Source organism: Phascolarctos cinereus, unplaced genomic scaffold (assembly GCF_003287225.1).
Source record: "Phascolarctos cinereus isolate Bilbo 61053 unplaced genomic scaffold, phaCin_HiC Scaffold_726;HRSCAF=1367, whole genome shotgun sequence".
NCBI lineage: Eukaryota > Metazoa > Chordata > Mammalia > Diprotodontia > Phascolarctidae > Phascolarctos > Phascolarctos cinereus.
The window spans coordinates 195,825,884-195,847,626 of record NW_027556098.1 but is presented as its reverse complement, the minus strand read 5'-3'; the positions used below and the strand labels follow the sequence as shown (position 1 = coordinate 195,847,626).

The 21,743-nt window shown below is 36.6% G+C and overlaps 1 protein-coding gene and 1 pseudogene across 1 annotated transcript in view; one reads left to right on the top strand and one right to left on the bottom strand.

Moving 5' to 3' along the window:
- The window catches only part of COL5A2 (collagen type V alpha 2 chain), a 204,978-nt gene that overhangs the window by 88,576 nt on the left and 94,659 nt on the right, over positions 1–21,743 (bottom strand). The window contains 3 exon segments of the mRNA XM_020993591.2: positions 472–504; positions 2,820–2,833; positions 4,405–4,632. Coding sequence (XP_020849250.1) covers positions 472–504; positions 2,820–2,833; positions 4,405–4,632 — 275 coding nt within the window.
- On the top strand, positions 17,647–18,483 carry LOC110213281 (ubiquitin carboxyl-terminal hydrolase isozyme L3-like; annotated as a pseudogene).

The window sequence follows — 21,743 nt, the reverse complement described above, 5'->3', positions numbered from 1 at the left end:
CTGTCTTGCTCCATCAGAGGGAAATGCCATTAGATTTTCAATCACCTATAAATCACAATAAATTCTATGAGAATGTCATCAGCATCACTGATATTTTCATTTCTGTTTATTTGAATTAATACAACACTTTTTTCACTTTTCTCTCTGGATGGTAGAGTTATCACCACAGCATCATTCCTATAGGTATGGGGCCACTCAATCTGTACTGCACAACCATAGAGTAAAATTAATTTTTCAAATGCCACATTTTTATCCTTTGGCAAATTTGAATAAAAAGTCAAGAACTTATTGTTTTAGAATCAAGTACTATCATTAACAAACTCGAAAACCGTTATATTCAAGTTTTTGAACTTCATACATGGAGTTGCATCTATATTTCTCAACTCAAGAATTAATTTTCACATATTTCTATCAAAAAGGAAATGTTTAATTCTATAAACAATGAGATGGGAGGAAAGGATAAATACTTACAACTGGTACTAATCCAGGTTCTCCTTTTTGTCCCTATGGGAAGATAATTTTTAAAATTATCATTAACGAGCAGCCTTACCAAATGGTGTTTTTACTACTATACAATACCTAAACATAAGAAAACCCCATGGAAATTGGGAGAAATAGAGTTATAATATTTTATGTGTAGCTAACTGGACATTAATGACCTTTTCACTCGTCCAGCAAACACCAATGGGCAGCCAGTAAGAAAGAATTATTAAGAGGCTAAGTCCTTCAATTCCTTCTTAACATCTATCTTTATAAAGATCAGCACATAGGAAATAGTTTACATTAGTAGGAACAAATGACAATTCATTTCAATTCAGCAACTATTAAGTGGCTCTTATGCATAAGATACTGTCTTAAGTGATGCAAAGATGAAAAATTACATAGTCCCTTGAGAAGCTTAAGATCAAATAAAGAGATCTACAATTCAATGAAAGGCATGGAAGGCCATATTACAATAAGGAAAGATATGAATAAAGATTAAAACAATTTAGAAAAAAATGACTGAATTTAATTCATTAATATTTGATGAAATTTATTCAAGCTACTTAAGGAAAGTGATAGCTGTTGCTACAGTGCTGAGGCCATTAACTGCTGAGATGTAATGAATTACGTGAAAAGTTTCCAAGGACTGAATAGGGAGAAATGTTATAGCATCTTTTAAAAAGGGAAATGGAAGGCCCTTGTGATTTCAGATTAGTGAATTTAACCTCAGTATCTGAGATGAAGCTAGAACAAGCCATTAATCAATTAGTAACAAACTGCAATAGCATACGAGTATGTGGGGGTGGAATAGCATGGGTTTTGGAAGATTAAATCATGCCAAATTAATTTAATTTTCTTTAATGATAGATATACATGGTGTTGCTTTTGGTAAATCATTGTATTCACACATTTTATTCTCATAGACAGGATGGGTATATAAAATCAAAACTATATTGCTATGGTTAAAGAGTGGCAAACAATTTAGGAATGTGGTTTCTGTATAAGAAAATGGGGTCTATAAAGAAGAAAGGGCAGAAGGAAAGTGGAAGAGGTATGGAAAGGGAGAGGAGTAAATAGGGCAACTCTGGGATCTATTCTTGTCAATACTTGTAACAGTGAACTGAATAAAGGAATGGAGAACATACTCATACAATCTGCAAATGTTATTAATTCAGACTGAGTAGCAAATATAATTCAGAGTGTCTGATGATTTTTTTAATATGGTTCCACAAAAGGGACAAGGTTTTTATAAAGGAGAATTGATCAGAGACAAAGCAAGAAAAATTAAGAAAGTAAGAAAATTATACTTCAATTCTCACAGTTAATCCATTCACTCTTTTTTTCATCATAGGTTCTTTGGAATTGTCTTGGATCATTGTATTGATCAAAGTAGCCAAGTCCTACCATCATTTATGGGCAGCTAGGTGGTGGAGTGCCAGGCCTATACAGTTTCACATACATGGTTTTATAGCTCTTTGGGCACAGTTCCAAATTATTCTCCAGAATGGTTAGACCAGTTCACTACTCTACCAGCATTTCATTCATGTACCGATTTTTCCCTCATCTCCTTCAGCATTTGTCATTTCTGATAGGTATGAGGTGGTACCTCAGAGTTGTTTTAATGTGCATTTGTCTAGTCAATAGTGATCTAGAGCATTTTATCTGACTATACCTCAATCTAGCAGTATAGAATTGAGTCACATTTATAAAAATAAGAGCCATTCCCCAATTGATACATGGTCAAATAATACAACAGGTGGTTTTCAGATACTGATAGATTGAGGTATTTGCAGAGCCAAAGAGTAGAAATGATATAAATGTCATGGTTGGACTCAATTCCTTCCACTTGAAATAGGATCATGGCTCAAGTCTCCACGGCCAATTCTGGTTAGAATATAAATTAATTTCAAGTACCGGCACCAGATAGGCTATATCATTCAATAAAATCTGAGTCATTAATTGCTGTTCTTCGGTGATTTATTAAAATGATGTTTTCCTTTCCTAAGCCAGGTGAAAACACAGGTGATTTTTTTTTACATTTTTACTTTAAAGGTAATAATCATATACATTTTATCTATCACTCACAGCTACAACCTAACCCTGTGCTAGGTACATCAGATGTACTCAATAAATACTTAGAGTTGAATTTCCCTGATACTTGTAGTGGGATAATAATCCTATCTGGCTGGATGGGGCAGTAACTAAATGATAGGAAGAAGAATAATTATAATAATTCTAAGAACTTGTATTTGAATAGTACTTCATAAAAAACCCTTACATAAGCATGGGTACAGACTAGGATGAATGAAATGAAAACTAAAGAAATATGAACTTACCTTTCTTCCTCTACCTATAAAAAGAAAAGCACAGGTATATTATTATTATTATTATTATTATTATTATTATTATTATTATTATTGAAAATTCTAGCTGAGTATTTACAAACATCATACTCCCAAATATTTTTTTAAATCTGTGTCAACTATGCAACAGTTTAAGATTATGGGTAAAAATTAAATGAAATCAAGACTTTATCATCAAAAGCATGAATTACTAAACATGTTTATGACTAGATAAAAGTTTTGGAATAATGTAAAGTATTAATACTTCTGAAATACCCAGTGTTATTAAGCTAATCATCAAATAATACTTATGTAGCTTTCACTAAATTTATGGAATTAGAAATAAAATTTAGGCATATGAACTATTCATTAATAATATATATATATATATATATGTTTAGAATTTTCTCTTTTGTCAAAAGCTTAGTAAAGCTTACATAAATTTATTATTGCCAATTTATAAGATCCATCATTATATAAAATAATTTTCAAAGAATCATGTAGTCTTAGAATTGGATGAAATCAGAGATTTAGAGCCAAAGATGACCTTAGGATTCATCTATTTTTTTCTAATCTCCTTCCTACTTGAGCCTTCCTACCAAATCCTTTTTTACAATCTCCCTGATAAGTAGTCACATAGACCCTGTTTGGTCTATGATGGGAACTCACTACTGTTCAATTTTTTTAAACTGTTAGGTTTTTTTTTATATTAAGCTAAAATTCTAAGACTTCATAACTTCCATCAAATGGATGTGGCTCTGTCCTCTGAGACCAAGCAGAATGAGTCTAATCAACTTCCTTACATACCAACTCTTCAAATATTTGAAACTCTCTGGGGAGATTTTTTTTTATTTCTAAATTCTACACCTTCAACTTTTAATCTCATTCTATTACAGAGACTACATAAAAATCATAAGCATGTATAGCCACCTTATTCTCAGATACACAATTGTCTCTAAGTTATCATAAGCACATATCTGATACACACATATAAGTTTGGTTTTTTTTCTAATGTACACAGGCATTTTCTTTTACCACATTTCTGCTTCTAAATTTACTCCCATCTCACCTTAAATATTAAATTTTCCTCACTTCTACAATTACTTAGATGTCTAAAGAGTTTGGAGTATTTCTCAATGCAATATATGGGACCTGGGTAATATTTATACAAAAAATAGTTCCTCTACCATTCATGTTCAAGTGATGGGGCAAGAGATGGTGAAATAAGGCAAATAAGTCAATGTACTATGAAAAGCTGGTTAGCCTCATTCCATATCACTGACAACCTCTATATCCCCTACAGTTACAATACTACAAATGATTCCATCACAACTACAGCACCAAGCAATTACTTCTTGAGTGGAATATAGCATCAAGGTTGCACCTCCGCTTAAAAATTGGCTAGATTTTTCCATGTTAGGTCTTAGTAGAATATTCCGCAGTCTCAGGCTACTACCAAGTTCCTTCCCACCTTCTTCAAAGAGAAGAAATACAAGAAATACTAAGCCTGTATAATGTCTAATGATAGACTGTGCTAATCAACTCTCTGGGTAAAATAGCAAATTTCCAGCATTCTTACCAAAATTGGGATTATTGCCAGCACCAGCTGTAGTTGGACAGACAGGACAGCACTCTCCAGAAGGAGTAATTGGATCTGCACAATCTAATACTTCCTGGCACTGGATCTGATCACAGAGAATGGCTCCATTATCACAGACACAGATCTGACAAGGGGCTGGTTTCCAAATATCCCTGTTCAAGTACATCTGACCATTCTGTGTGCAGGCTATTTCTTCATCATATCCATCTAGAAAAAAAAAAGAATAGGGAATGTTATTGATACTTTGAAGTTTCTGAATCCAGTGATAATTATGAAGTAAGTCAGTCAGTCAACAACATTCTCCAAGCATACAACCAATGATATATTTGGAAAAAGAAAGAAAGAAAGAAAGAAAGAAAGAAAGAAAGAAAGAAAAGAAAAAAGAAAGAAAGAAAGAAGAAAAAAAAAGAAAGAAAGAAAGAAAGAAAAGAAAGAAAGAAAGAAAGAAAGAAAGAAAGAGAGAGAGAAGAGAGAGAGAAAGAGAGAGAGAAAGAAAGAAAAGAGGGAGAGAGAGAGAGAGAGAAAGAGAGAGAGAAAGAGAGAGAGAAAGAGAGAGAGAGAAAGAGAGAGAGAGAGAAAGAGAGAGAGAAAGAGAGAGAGAGAGAAAGAGAGAGAGAGAAAGAGAGAAAGAGAGAAAGAAAGAGAGAAAGAGAGAAAGAAAGAGAGAAAGAAGAGAGAAAGAAGAGAGAAAGAAAGAGAGAGAAGAGAGAAAGAAAGAAAGAAAGAAAGAAAGAAAGAGAAAGAAAGAAGAAAGAAAGGAAGAAGAAGGAAGAAGAAAGAAAGAAAGAAAGAAAGAAGAAAGAAAGAAAGAAAGAAAGAAAGAAAGAAAGAAAGAAAGAAAGAAAGAAAGAAAGAAAGAAAGAAAGAAAGAAAGAAAGAAAGAAAGAAAGAAAGAAAGAATACAGGGTAGCTAGTGGATAGAATTCCAGCCTTGGAGTCAGGAGGACCTGAGTTCAAATCCAGCCTCAGACACTTGATAGTTACTAGCTGTATGACCCTGGGCAAGTCACTTAACCCCAACTGCCTCACCAAAAAGAAAAAGAAAGAATAAAAGAAATAAGGCTAGGAAATCAGGAAATGAAGGTGATTTTTAAAAAACAGAAAATGTCAATAAAATATATTAAGAGCAAAAAAACAGGGTACTTAAGTCCTGAGGGGATAGAGAGAAAAAGAATGATCAAAAAGAGATGGACTTCATGAAAGATGGAAAATTTGAGGCAGATTTTAAAGGATATAAAGACAGTTTAAGATGGAGAGAATAATTCGGGGGGGGGGGGGAAGCAGCACAGAGTCCTAAAAATTAACATGAAATGACAGCTCTAAGGAGTGCCAATGTGGATGGTCTCAAGGGGAGTAACAAACTTTATGTCATTTCACAGTGACTTTCTCTATACTACAAACTGTGACTCCATAAATTCATAGTCACTGATAAAATAGACCTAGTAAGATAGAGAAAAATATTAAATAATGTTGATGACTTGGCCAAAGTGTTTTTGTTGTTATTATTGTTCAGTCTTTTCAGTCATATCAGATTCTTCATGACCCCATTTGAGGTTTTCTTGGCAAAGATACTGCAATGGTCTGCCATTTCCTTCTCTAGATCATTTGACAGATAAGGAACTGAAGTAAACGGGGTTAAGTGACTTGCCCAGGGTCACACAGCTAGTAAGCGTCTGAGGCCAGATTTGAACTCAGGAAGATGAATCTTCCTGATTTCTAGCTGGACATCTATCCAGTATGCCACCTAGCTGCCCCAAAGTGTTTCTAAGCAGACTTAAATACATCAAGCATTTAAGATTTTTTACATATGAGCATGTCCTCTGCCAAATAAGACTGAAGTCCTCTCTATGCTATAATGGAAAGTTTGACGAGTTACTGAGACCAAAAATGACCTGGTGACCAAAGCTCTGATGAGGAAGCCTAGCTAACCTCAGCCAGGGTGGTCCTCAAATAAGGGAGTTTATTGACCAGTGATACTGGAAGCATTTTTAGATGGGGGGGGACCTGTCAAGGCTAGCACTCCAGTGGCAGAGCTTTCTAAATCCCATGGTTCCTTCCACATCACAGAGGCATAGGAAGAGGACTTTGAAACATACAATCAGGAAAAGGTGAATCTAATCCTGAGTTGTAACAAAAACCTCCTGTAAGCCTTCTGAAACCAGGTTTTCTGTTAAATCATGAGAAAAAGGACTCATTCTTTCTACATGATTTCATCTTCTTTACTCCAAAATCAGACTTTCATGAAGGAAAAATCAGTTCAAAGCAACATAATAAATTGCTATGTGATCTCTGCTAAAATATTTTCCTTAATTTTAATGTGAAATAATGCACAACTTTTAAAATTGTGTGATGAAAAAAATAATATGCTGTCAATAGAATTTACGTTTCCTTCATGAACACTAAAGCAATAGTACATACAAATCATATATCAATGACTTTTTTTTACAAACACAAATCTTGCAGATTGCTAAAAAAAAAAGCTAAAAGGGAAAAATGTGTTTGCTCACTCTACATCACTTATGTGAGTTAGTTCTGTAATGTGACGTACATATGCCTTTAAATGAAAGCTCAAGAAAATAGTTTCAGTGGGAAATAAAATCATTAGAAAAAGCATAGCGTATTTTTCCACTATGATACAGAAATCTACTTTCTGAAGCTATACAATGGTATTTATCTCTCCACTCTCTTGGGTATATTATGTAATTTTCTGTCTAACGTGTTTAACCATTCTTCCCAGATGTTTAACATATGGAAAAATGCTTCCTGGGTGTGGCACCACCATGGTAGTTTCTGCTTTTCAGATGAAGAATAATAAGCTGATCTTCCTCCTCATCAAAAGACCTTAATCTCCCTCCAACAGTATGCCCAGGTTTGTTTCAAGCATTACAAATGAAATACCAAATCAATAGATCAGATGAGACAATAAATATAAAGCGTTTTGCAAACCTTAAAAGCACTATATCAACACTATCATTATTATATAATTAATTAATAATATATAGACTTTTTATTCACATAGGGGCCCAAGTCACAAATCTACTTTCATACAAAGAACTTCCAGCAAAAGAAACAACGACCAATGTTTCATCCAAAAGAGCGCTGTCAAATGTTTAACTAGCCTGCTCCCTCTCCAAAAAAAAAGCACATAGGATACACTTCGAAATTTAATTCTCATCATTAACATTTTCTCCATCACTTTAACTCTGAACAGTCAACAAAACAATAAATACAGCCTTGTTTTCTGGTGTTTGCCAATTTCTAAGGTGTAAATGCTCACACTGAATATCTGATCACTGGTTCTCCTGAGACAGTATGAGTTGGCTCTAGGACACCACACTCAAAGCCTGGACCTGTATAATTCCACAGAGAGTTCTTCTGTCTGTCCTGCTTCACCTTTGGGGAGGTCTGCCATATGCCTTCCTATGAACTCTTCGTCATAGCTGACAAAACAAGAGCATGCCCATGATAATGTTCCCCATTGTGCTCTGTGTCTTTTTGAGAAGTCACTGAATATTTGCACATACCAAGCTTCATGCCTTGAACAAGATTTCACAGCATTTACATAGATTGTACTATAATACAGCCCTTATTGTATTTTCACTCAGACTGAGTTTTGTTTCTGGATCCACAGGTCTAACAAGGTGTTTGATACAGTTCAACAAGCATTATCAATGGTACTAGGTTCCATTCAAGAAAAGTGACTAGAGGGGCAGCTAGGTGGCGCCGTGGATAGAGCACCAGCCCTAGAGTCAGGAGGACATGAGTTCAAATGAGACCTCAGACATAACACTCACTAGCTGTGTTAACCTCAATTGCCTCACCCCCCACCCAAGAAAGAAAGAAAAGTAACTAGAGAAAAATATTTCCTATAATCCCTACCCTGAAGGGATTTGCAATGTACTCAGGATGTACCTGAGAACTTGAAGCTATCAGAAAGAGTGAAGAAGGGGAAAAAAAGACTAATTCAAAATCATTGCAAACAAGTATTAAATTAAATATAATCAAGGACCAAAAGGTGTGACATGGTTTAATTGCCAAAACTCCCCTGTCTGTCATTACTTCTAGGTCAGCTGAAAAAAATGAATATTATCTCTCTGTCTCTGTCTCTCTTTGTGTCTTTCTGTCTCTCTTTCCTTCTCCCTCTTTCTGTCTCTCTGTCCCTCTCTGTGTATGTGTGTGTGTGTGTCTGTCTGTCTGTCTGCCTCTGTCTGTCTGTCTTTGTCTCTATCTCTCTCTGTGTCTCTCTCTCTCCTTTTCCTCTCTCCCTCATTTGCTTCAGGATTTAGAATCAGGAAGACTTGAGTTGAAGTCCTGCCTCAGACACTTAGTAGCTTTGTGACCTTTGATAAGTCACAACTTATGCCAGCTTCAGTTTCCTCATCTGTAAAATGGGGATAATAGTACCTACTTCCTAGGGTTGTTATAAGGATCAAATGTGCTACCATAGCTAAATCACTTTGAAAACCTTAAAGTACTGCATAATGCTAGCTATATTATCTTGTGCAAACCTTTGCAGGTCACAGGGCCACAGCCTTATTAGCCCTGCAAGGGACCTTCAAGGCCTATCCACCTTATTTTACTGATGGAACTGAGACCAGAGAAATAAAGCGATTTTTCTATAATCACTTAGGTAGAAAGTAGCAGAACCAGGATTCAAATCTAGGTCATCTGACTATATTCATTTCACTTTTTTTCTATACTATACTGAGGATTTTGGAGGATCACTATAAGAATCATTTAGGTCACTGACTTTTTTTTTTCTTCAAACGATAATGGTGAAAGTCAGTCTGAATGTTATCGCAGTCGTTTTTCCCTTGCGATTTAACATTTAGATGTAAAAGTAACACAGAAAGTTTGTTTGGAATGCACTTAAATAGCAAAGATGTTAAGTTGCTTCTGGGCTCCAGAACTCTTTTTCCTCTCCCTGCTCCCTCCTTTCCTTCCTCCCTTCCTCCCTTCCTCCCTCCTCCCCCCACATTGCAGATGACATAAATATGTATTGAACTTCTACTCACATATATTCATTCAAAAATGAATAAAAGGAGTTCCATGCATATTTATGGTTAGAAAGAACAGAATGCGTCACGATTGTCACACATTTAAAAAGTATTCATGCCTCTTATGGTGAGGTTACCATGTCCTTTTTCAACTGCTTTCACAGCCCAGCATGGATTGAGAGCTGGCCTTGGAATTAGGAAGAACTGAATTTGAGTTCTGCTTGTGACTCATGTTGACTGTGTGACCCTGGGCAAGTCCACTGCGCCTCTTGGAAAAGGTGTTGATCTTTATTAGTAAAGGAAGTTGTTCATTGGGACCCTATACCATTGAAATTACAGTTTCAATTTCTTTTTAAAAAAGTAAATAAGTTGTGAAAGCAATATATAGAGTCAATAAGTTAGCATTTATTAAGTACTTTTGATGTACCTGATACTGTATATTTATAGATTTATTATTATTCTGATATTCCTTTCAGTGTTAATATCATTACTGTCTTCTTTGAACCCTACATTATCCACACAAATTCATAGTGTTTCCAAAGCCTAGAGTTTCCAAAAAAAAAAAAGTTTGGGTAGTAGATACTTGGACAAGGGAAAAATTTGTGTAAAGTATGAAAAATCCCTCCTGAGCAATAATATTATACTATACTTCTTTAGGCTAGGGTTATTCTTTTAGGTGTAATAATGCCTGTGAATATGGATTAGATGAATGAAAGTTTCATAAGACAGTTTAAATGTTTGTAGGCCTTTTGAACTTTCTGGAGGTGGGGGGAGGAGGAGTCTCAAGAATGTTAACTTTTTTTTTAGGCTGTTATCCGATTATTTTATCCTCACACAATGTCCCCAGTAATCGATCCAAACCATTATGAATCATTGCAACAGCTGTGCTGGCGTTGCTGTCTTAGATATGAGAGCTGAATTTTGTGACCAAGTTTTCTTTGGGAATGACTGCCTCCATTGTGCTGTATTCTGTCTGCTTCTTTAAGACTTTCATTTTTCCTTCCATCTTCAACTGGTCTTCATTTTTATTTTCGGTCGCTAATCACTAGGTGGCAGACAAAACCCATCAGTCAGCGATAACGACCCAAGTGATCGGTAAATGGGAGCCCCCAGAGGAGGCCACACCCTGAGCCTGTCGTCCTTTTTATCTATCTTTCCTTACGCTTAGACTTCTCCCAGAGGACTGTCCATGTTGCAGCTACTTATTTATTTAATTACTTGGGAAGTGCTTTGAGTGGGGATGGGTGACGGAGGGCAGGGAGGAGGGCTCAAAAACACACATGAAATGTGTTTTTAAAACAGTCCTTTCAGTTTTTATATTAACTTTTTTTTAATGCTCTAAGTCTGACAGCCAGTTGGGTCCACTCAGACCATCTTCTGTCATTTAGTTCTGTGCATGAATAACACAGAAGGGAGGCATATTTGACAACTTTTAACCTAGTTCCTGATGATGCAACAACTCAATGAGCAGCTTGACCTAGTACATATATAGTCAGATGTTCCATCCTTTCACACAGAGGGAACTCCATTTGAAAAACAAGAGACATCTGCCACTCTGTTCCCCTGCTAACATGCACACACCCTACCACTACCACCAGCAGCACTGAGATCCAAATCCTTCCCCCAAAAAAGAGAAAAGCAGCCATAGCTGTCTCTAGTGAACTAATGACTCTTTGGAGACCAAGCCTATCTTCCCTGTCCCACAAAACTAAAAATACCACCTATAGGTGTTATCTATCCCTACACCACATAAAACACCGTTTTAGGGGTTATCTGGCTAGAACTAGGCCCTTGATAGATAGCCTCTTTCCTTAGCCTGGGAATATCTCATATTTACATCTCCTTCTAAGGAAGATGTTTTAGAGTTATTATTTCTTTTGTGCCTCACAATAGCAGCAAAGTGCTAAACACACAATATATCAAAGAACACAACAAATCATATCTTAGATTTCTGGCTGCAAGAAGCTTAGAGGTCATCTATTCCAATCCCTTCATTTTACAGATGAGGAAACCCAAGGGCAACAGAGGTTAGGCAACTTTTCCAAAGTCACACAAGAAGTAAATAGCACAGGTAGAATTCAAATGCAATTTCTTTAACTCTAAATCTGAAGCTCTTTCCACTGAACCAAATGACTACTGATGGGGATGGGATCTGAACTCCTAAAAGGAAAAGATCATATCTTTAGGATCTGGACCCCAAAAAGGAAAAACCTTGGACTTTCTCACCTGGCCAAATCTCTGGAGTTTGCCTGAGGCTGTAATCCACCCAAATGGCCTTTCTTTGTGGTTAGCCCAATCTCCCCATTCTGCTACCTCCTGCCCATGGCTATTTCCCACCCTTAATCCTATTTAGATTCCATTCTCCCTTAGCCTTGTGGCGCAGGTCCCAGGCATTCTGTTCACTACAGCTTACTGGCCATGCCATCCAGATCTTCCTGAGACCCCTTCCGTCACCCCAAACTACATGGCCACTCCTAGATCCCTCCCAGTCTTTCTGTATATAAGTTCCATCTTGCCTCCATTAAAATTCTCAGATTCTTAAAATCTAGCCAACAGCTCATTAATGTTCAGACTCCTTAAGAGTCTGTCTCTTATGGTGGAGCTTTAATAAACCTTGTCTTTGGCTGAAAGAAGGCTTGGGTCGAATTCACTGGGGCAGGATTAGCATGTTGTGATTTTGGGGTCCCAGCACCCCTAAAAGCCTAAACCTCAACGCTACCTGCAGTTATTTATTAGTCCAGTGATACCTATTCACTGATTCTCATTTTGCTAAACCACTGATTATTCTCTTAGATGAAAATGTTTAGTTTAGGCTATTTATGTACCTTTTCTAACAACAACAACAAAAGATTAGCAACTGACTAGTTATAAGCTCAAGACAAAACTACGTAACATTGCTATCCAAACATTATTATGAGTTCTGACACAATCTCACCCAAAACATGTTATCACAACACCCTTCTCTATAAACTAAAAATTGTAATTGTCTGCAACAAGTATGCAGTGTTCACCTACTCACCCTTTGCCCTAGCAAGCTAGCTTTCCGTCTGCTAATACATAAGGCTCTCCAAAGATAGATTTCAGACTGCTAAGCATGTGGTAAAACCAACTGTGAAGACAACTGAACATGGCTTGTATTGTGAATTCAATAGTATAACAAGCTGAAGTCCAGTTCTGAAATGTTAATGACTTGGTTTGACAAGTCCCAAATTGCTGTCAATTGCTGAAGTCTGAAAAATACATGGATTTTGTGATGGGCAAAATCATCACAAGGAAGCACAATAATGTTCTTAGGTCTTTTTAAAATGCATTTGACTATAATTCTTTTCGATTAAGTTCAGAATTCTCCTTTGAGCAATGGATAACATGCAGAGAGACATATATATGTATGTATGTATGTATACCCGCGCGCGCGCACACACACACACACACACACACACACACACACACACACACAGAGCTTTAGATGACGAAAATCATTTTGCCACATCTAGAGATTAAAAGGAATCTTTTTTTTGTAAGTTCTAGATTGAAGTATGAGGTTTAAATGAGAGTATATACTGAGTAATTTGCTTTCGCATATCCAGAGGTTACCCAGGCTAGAGATTTGTGGGCTACATATTCAAATGAACAGGCTAAAGCCAAGTCCACAGGGCCCAAAAATAATGCCTAGTGTGATACAAGGTATTACTAACATTTATTCTTGATTACCATATACCAAAATATTATATATATATATAAAACATTTAACTCATACAAGATTGTATATAATTGTAAAGGATGTATAAAGATTTATCAAAAATGAATTCTTCAGAAAATTTAAGTTTCAGAATATGATATACTTTTAGAATCAATCTTTCTCTCCACATTTTGGCTTTTTTCTCAGAATTTTTTGTCCCTTCAAGCAACTTGACCTGACTCTTCATTCTTTTTCAGGTTGTATAGAAAGATCAGACTTCATTCTGATTTGCGGATCACAAAATTCACTCTTTGCTCACTTGGTTCTGCAACAGCCTTTGCCAAATCATTGTAATACTATCCTATTGTTAGCTAACTTTTCAGCTCACATGTCTTGCTGGCTCTTTTATCCCTAAATATTTTGTCAAATATTGACCATTTTTAACCTAGTTCCTGATGATGAAACAACTCAATGAGCAGCTTGACCTAGGACATATATAGCCAGATTTTCCACCCTTTCATGCAGAGGGAGGTGGTAGCTATGCACTCTACTTGAAAAACCAGAGAAATCTACCACTCTGTTCCCCCTCCTAACGCACACACCCTATCACTACCACCAGTGGCATCCCTCCTGAACATATTACTTCCTAATATTTTACTAGCATGGTTTCTAATTCCTTTAAGGACAGAATTAATACCACTGTTAGTAAGCTTCATCATCTTTCTTGCCCTTAAATATTTCTCACTAGAAGTTATAAAAAACTGGTCTAGTGATTTTTTTTTAAATTTAAACTAGCCTAGTCCTGAGGACCACTTAAGCCTTCTAAAATTCAAAGAAAGACAGCAGGGATTCTCAGTGGACTCATCCCTGTATCTTGGATCCCCTTTTAGAGTTCACATTTACAAAAAGAGCAAAGTTGCACCAGACTTCTCATAATAAATTCATAAATGCTTCATTCATCTAATTTTATGTCACCTAGATATACCTAGAGAGCTGAATTAATTTCAGTTTCATTCTTCCCAGTTCCATTGTATTCAATTTGCTTCTATGCTCTGTCAACATTAAAACTGTAAGAAAGACAGCCAAGTAGGATTCTTATGGCTATCCTTTCTGGTACTCCCAATATGGAATACTCCTAACCAGAATTTAAACTTCATAACCCCACACTTTTCCCCATAAAGTCTCACTAAATGATGTCTGAGACAATTAGTTCCTTTCATATCCCAAATGTAACATCTTTAACTTTCATGGTCACATTTGTTTCCTGTAATATAGATTTATGATGATAAGTACCCCATTTTATTCAGTGAGGAATTTTAAATTCAAGACACAATAGAAACTCCATTTCAAAATGAGGTACATGAGCCTGAAACTCTTAGGAAGAGAAATATAAGGATTTTTTTTCTTTCAATGAAAAGTTTCTTTCAATGGAAAGATATTAATATCTTGTTTAGACACACAGCAAAGCTATTCATTTGGAAAACTTCTGTACTTACTGAGAAGGAAAAAAAAAGACAAGGAAAAAAAGCCTTGAGGGGGCCAATAACAAAGACTGTCTTTTTTCCTGTTTCAGTCTGCCTTCATCACATTCATAAGTGTTGTCCTACAAGTTCTTGAGTAAAATAGAGTATCTGGATTCAACAAACGAGAACAAGGAAAATCAAACATGAAAGTTCCCTTAAAATAATCAAGTCTGAAAGCTCATTAGCTTCATTTAAAGGGGAAAATGAAGAGAATATTTGATGAAAGCAATTCATGTTACTTATTTTATGAGATTGTTTGATTTTAATTTTACTTACATAACTTTGTCATGACCAGTTAATAACACAGCGCATATTTTCTAGTTTGCAAAAGAAAAAGTGCTCAAACTTTTTTTTGTATTCTCCTCAAATAAGTGTTGAAAAATATAAGATGCCTAACAACATTTTAAAAATCAATCAAAATGATTATTTAGTACCCATGATGTATATAGCAGTGAGAGGAACCCAAAGGAACAATGAGTCTGTATTCTGTAAGGAGCTATATTCTTTATGTATAACTTGTTGATAGAAACTAACATAATTCCTTAAACTGCTGTTAAAATCCATCTCCTAAAGTGAATTACTATGACAAAGAGGTGCCAGTGTCCTTATTCATTTATTCATTGAGTTAGTAAAAGTAACATTTTTGATCACCCATACTGTGAAAGCAAGGGTATGTTTGAGTCAGTTTGGACCAACCAGCTTGACTGCTAACTTTTTAGTGTGAGTATTTATGCCTCTAAAATTGAAATACTGCAAATCAGGGCTTGATGTATTGTTTTATTGATTGTTTAGACTTAAGAAAGTGTTAATAATGCAGCTTAAATTTTAAAAGTGTGTCTGAGCTCACTGCAGGCATTTGGATAGCTGATTGTTAAAACATTTATCAGCATACTCTTGAGTACAAGTGATATGTAGAATTTACAAGATCCCCAAACTGGTAACAAAAAGTTCTGGATATCTTTTTCCCTTTGTAAAATAATCACCACAAAGAGAAAACTGGTAACAGCAAAAGGTAATTTAGTATAAGATTGAGACAACTATTCTGCATACATGGGCATCATATATGGGTGCCCTATTTTGTGCAGCTGATGAATTACTCAAGATGGCAGAGTAAAAGCAGTGACTTGCTTGAGCTCTCCCCCAAACCCCTCCAAATACCTGTAAAAAATGGCTGTAAACAAATTCTAAGGCAGCAGAACCCACAAAAAGACAGAGTGAAACAAATTTCCAGCCCAAGACAACCTGGATGGTTGACTGGAAAGGTATATCGCCCTGGGCAGGGACAGGAGCGCAGTTTGGCAAACCTGGAGCAGGCCTCAGAGGACTGAGTCAGAGGCAGCTGTGGCAGTTTCCAGATTTCTCAACCCATGAATGCCTAAGCCAACTTAAGTCAGTAGGAAAACTCTGTCTGCAGTGAGAGAGAAGCTCAGTCCCAGCCACAGTCCCCAAGTGTGGCCCTGGGGTGGTGGCCGTCTCCTGTGCTTCTGGCCCACAGACTGAGGGGGAATTGAGTGGCTGATCAGAGGGGGATTGTAGGGAACTCTTTGCTGGTGCTTGGATCTGGGTCACAGTTCTGGATGGCAGTCCTAGGGCAAGGAGGAATGCTGGTGTAGTGGAGCTTGTAGTGGCGGTACAGAGAAAATTCTCCTCACAATTCCAAGACAGAAAAGAGTGCTTGTGGTCATTCATAGACCAGAGCACAGGCCAGGAAAGGAGTAAACACCTCACCCTTGATCATAGCACCTTTTTAGAAGAACTGAAAATTTACAGGTCCCTAGAAGTATCTCTGAAAATAGCTACACAAAACCCCCAAAGCTTGGGACAGTACATTCTCCACACTGGAAGCAGACCCCTACCTTAACAAAGAGTTTATAACTCAAGTAAATGGCTATGATCATGAAAAAGCAGCACAAAAAGAGTGAGACTATAAATCTTACTTTGGTGACAAAGAAGATCAAAACATACAACCAGAAGAAGACAACAAAGTCAAAGCTCCTACATCCAAAACCTCCAAGAAAAATTTGAATCAGTCCCAGGCCATGGAAGAGCTCAAAAAGGATTTTGAGAAGCAAATAAGAAAAGTAAAGGGAAAAACTGAGAGTGATACAAGAAAATCATGAAAAACAAGTCAACAGCCTGCTAAAGGAGATCCAAAAAAATGCTGAAAAAAATAACACCTTAAAAAATAGACTAATCGAAATGGCAAAAGAGTATCAAAAAGCCAATGAGGAGAAGAATGCCCTACAAAGCAAAAATGGCCAAATGGAAAAAGAAGTCCAAAAGCTTGCTGAAGAAAATACTTCCTTAAAAATTAGAATGGAGCAATTGGAAGCTAGTGACTTTATCAGAAATCAAGATACTGTAAAACAAATTCAAAAGAATGAAAAAATAGAAAACAATGTGAAATATCTCATTGGAAAAACAACTGACCTGGAAAATAGACCCAGAAGAGAGAATTTAAAAATTATTGGACTATCTGAAAGCCATGATAAAAAAAAAGAGCCTAGACATCATTTTTCAAGAAATTATCAAGGAAAACTGCCCTGATATTTTAGAACCAGAGGGCAAAATAGAAATGGAAAGAATCCACCTATCGCCTCCTGAAAGAGATCCACAAAGGAACACTCCTAGGAATATCATAGCCAAATTCCAGAGTTCTAGGTCAAGGAGAAAATATTGCAAGCAGCCAGAAAGAAACAATTCAACATACTTAGTTTTTCACAACATGATTACTATGGAAGTGTTTTGCATGATTACACATGTATAACCTGTATCAAGTTGCTTGCCTTCTTAATGAGGGTGGGTGGGGTGGGAGGAAGGGAGAAAATTTGGAACTCAAAGTTTTAAAACCAAAAGTTAAAAAAAATTGTTTTCACATGCAACTGGGAAATAAGATATACAGGAAATGGGGTATAGAAATCTATCTCGCCCTACAGGAAAATTGAAGGGAAAGGGGTTTAGAGAAGGGGGGGAGGTCAGAGCTGGAGCCGGGAGACTGAGCCAAAACCCCAGCGAGCTGGCCATGGAGAGTTACTGCTGGCTGCCTCTGGAGGCCAATCCCGAGGTCACCAACCAATTGCTTAAACAATTAGGTCTGCATTCCAGCTGGCAATTTGTTGATGTGTATGGTATGGAACCTGAACTCCTTAGCATGGTACCATGACCAATTTGTGCGGTATTGCTTCTCTTTCCAATTACAGAAAAGTATGAAGTATTCAGAATAGAAGAGGAAGAAAAAATAAAATTAGAAGGACAAGATGAAGCAAACCATCAGTAATGCCTGTGGAACAATTGGGCTGATCCATGCCATTGCTAACAACAAAGACAAGATGAATTTTGAATCTGGATCAACATTGAAAAAGTTCTTGGAAGAATCTCTAAGTATGAATCCTGAAGAAAGAGCCAGAAACCTAGAAAAATATGAAGCTGTTCAAGTTACTCACGAATCAAGTGCCCATGAAGGTCAGACAGAGGTACCAAGTATAGATGAAAAAGTAGATCTGCATTTTATCGCATTAGTTCATGTAGATGGACATCTCTATGAATTAGATGGACGCAAGCCATTTCCAATTAACCATGGGAAAACTAGTGATGATACTTTATTAGAGGATGCCATAGAAGTTTGTAAGAAGTTCATGGAACGGGACCCAGAAAAATTAAGATTTAACGCAATTGCTCTTTCTGCAGCATAGCTTATGTGTAGTGGAAACACCAGTACTGTATTATTTGTAACAAAAATAAAATTCCTCCTGCCATATGCCAGTACTCACAAATTTTGATATTTTCATGATGATATTGATGATACTGACCAATAATAGTTTATGTGGATTAAACTTTGAATTAATCTTTAAAAAAAAAAGAGAGAAGGGGGAGAGATAGAAGGGAAGGCAGACTAGGGGAAGGGTATTCAGAATGCATGCCATCTTGGGGTGGGGGGAGAGATGAGATGGGGAGAAAATTTGGAACTCAAAATCTTGTGGAAGTGAATGTTGAAAACTAAAAATAGATAAATTAAATTTAAAAACAAAAACAAAAGAAAAAGAAAAACAAGTGCCATGTTGAGTGCCAAAAGCTTTCATCTGTTTTTAGGACTGGAATCCCCAATCTGTCTCATTCTTAGTTCTATTTGGCAATGGAACAGAATTCTGTTCTCTAGTGCAGTGGAAAATAGGCCTATCAAAGAATATAAATGTGTGCATATGTATTTTTTAAAGAGGGATATAAAAGAGAAAAATGTTATTTATGATAGTTTGATACATCAATGTACATATTATCATATATAAAATCCTTTTGAAAGATTATTTCTTTGTGATAATTTCATATAACATAACTGATTTCACATTCTAGAAATTGGGGCATGAAAGTTAGATAATTGCTAGGATAGTTCATTTCTCATATTTGAGATCATGAAGTTCATGACAAGTGATTTCTTTTTCCATTCATAAGATTACAAAATAAAAATAGAATTGTCACTTTCCTTCTAACCAAAAAAGTTCCCAACCTAGGTGATATTCTAGATACCTTTCTCCACATATTCAATCAGTTGACAAATTTTGTAATTTCTTTCTCTATAACATTTTTCAAATATGTCCATTTCTCTATACACATAGTCACCATCCTACTTCCTGACTCCAACACCTCTGGCTTGAACTATTATAATTGCTACCTAATAGGCCTCCCTAACTCAAATCCCTCCTCACTCAACTCCATCCCACATGCAACAGCCAAAATGACTTTTCTAAAAAGTATGTCTAACAATGTAATTCTCCCTCTTCTTCACTCATTAATTCCAGTGACTCTCTATTATTTCCAGAATCAAATACAAATTCTTAGTTTAACATTTAAAGTTCTTAACAACATAGCACCTTCTTAAACTTCTCGCTTAAAAGTCCCTCTCTATGATCCATCCATCCTGGCTTATTTGATGATCCTGACAAATGACATTCCATTTCCAGTATCCATGCTTTGGATTACCATGTTATCGAACTGCTTCTTACAAGTGGAATAATCTTCCTCCCAACCTCTGACTCTTAGAATTCCTGCTTTTCTTTAAGAATCAACTCAAGTACCATCCGTTCCAGGAAGCCTTTCCCTTCCTCCCTACTGCGGACACCATTCACTTTAAGGTTAAATTCCATCTGCTATGAATTTATCTTCTATGTACTGAGATATATACATATATATAATCTCCTCCATTAGAATGTAAATTCCTTTAGGACAAGTATGTTTTGTTTTGTTTGTTTGTTTTTGGGGGTAGAGATTTTGCTTTTTCTTTGTATAATTGAGATCTCCCACGGAGAACTTGTGAAGCCTATTTCTGGGGAAAACATGATTAAGTATAAGGGAAGGGCACTGGAGATAGCAACTGTGGAACACGTAAGCATTCCATTACTGGTTCTGATTGACTGACCACATATTGAAGAGGAGGCTCTTTGATTGGTTTCAGAGGCGTTCAAAAAGGCCTGTCATTCTCAGCTACTGTCTCTTGTCCTTGTTTGCTTCTAGGGGAATCTAGCCGAATTCTTTGCTTACCGGTGCAGTAAACAGAGTGAAGTCTCCAACCCTGCAGGGTTTTAAAGGTTGAGAGAGCAAGTCACAGGAATAAGACAGTCGGATCCTAGGCCAGATATTAGAGTCAGCCCAGCAATGTTAACCTGAGGAATAAGAAATTATCCTTGGAACCAGCCTTCTAGACTCATATCAGCAAAAGCTGAAGTGAGGACTCATTAGGAGGAGATGCCATGTTTTCATGTGAACTTGTATGACCAAGGCTATATAGGAAATGAGCTAAATCATGGGCCAAATCTCTTTCTTAGCCCCCCCAGACCAAAATGGTGTAAAACTCTTACATGGTTTTATGGAAAATGTTTGTTTGCAACAAATGTTCCTTTGTAAAAGCTGCTCAATGTTAACTAGTTAAACATGGAGTTCTAGTTACTAACTCCTTAACAGGGGGGATGCACAGAAAGTAGAGGCTCCAGCTGATAATGACAGAAGAGATATCCTTCTTATTCTTTGGGGTACCCTGGAACCCTGAGGACCAATGTAGCAGACGGGTCACAGCACACCCATTACTTCTATTTTGAGCACTTAGTACAGTGCCTGGCATATAGTAAGGGTTTAATAAATGTTTACTGATTGATAGATACAAACATAAACATAAAAAATACCCACAGTTTCAAAAAGTTTCAAGCACTTTCCACATAGCACTGTAATACCAATACTGCTATTTCCATTTTTTTTTATGCCTAGCATGGTAACACCCTCAGTACCACATACAGAGCTACAAAAATATTATTTTTGGCTTGTTCATAACTGCTAGAACCTCCCTTCCTAAACTTGTACTTACTATTTTTAATTTGTTCTGTTGGGTGGGGTAAGGACTGGACTTCTGATTTTATTGATATGGGGAACTTACAAATGAGGAAGCTCCCTCTATCAATCTAGGTCAACATCTTCCTGCAACTAAAGTCTCAGAGAGTTGTTTAGGGCACCTAGGGTTACCTAGCTAGTTATTATATGTTAGAGGCAGGCCATGAATCCAGGTCTTCCTGGTTCCAAAGCTGGCTTTCTAAACACAATAGCCATGATGTCTTTTTCTATACATATGCACAGTTAAGTGAAGCAATGAATGGATAGAGCATTTGACCTGGAGTCAGAAAGACCTGAGTTCAAATCCAGTCTTAGATACTTACTAGCTTAGTGACACTGGGCAAGTCAAGACCTATGTGTTGGTTTCCTCAACTATACCAGCAGCTATTTCACAGAGTGGTTGTAAGAATCAAAATAAGATACTTGTAAAGTGCTTAGCTCAGTGCCTGGCACTAGTAAGCACTTAATAAATGCTTATTGACTGCTTCAGTAATTCTCACCTTAGAAGTTCAAGAAAGGAAGATAGTCCCTGCCCTCAAGGAACTTGCATTCTATTGAGAAAAGATAACAGATAAGTGAGGCTGGAACTTGGGAGGGGGGAAGATTATCCATGAGGAGACAGAAAAAAGAGGTGGAAATCAGATTCCTGGAAAAACTGAACAAAAGGCTTATCTATCAGAGCTGGGAGAAATCTACATGAAATTCATTTTTCTAATAGGGGAGATTATGGGTTAAGAAAAAAAAAAA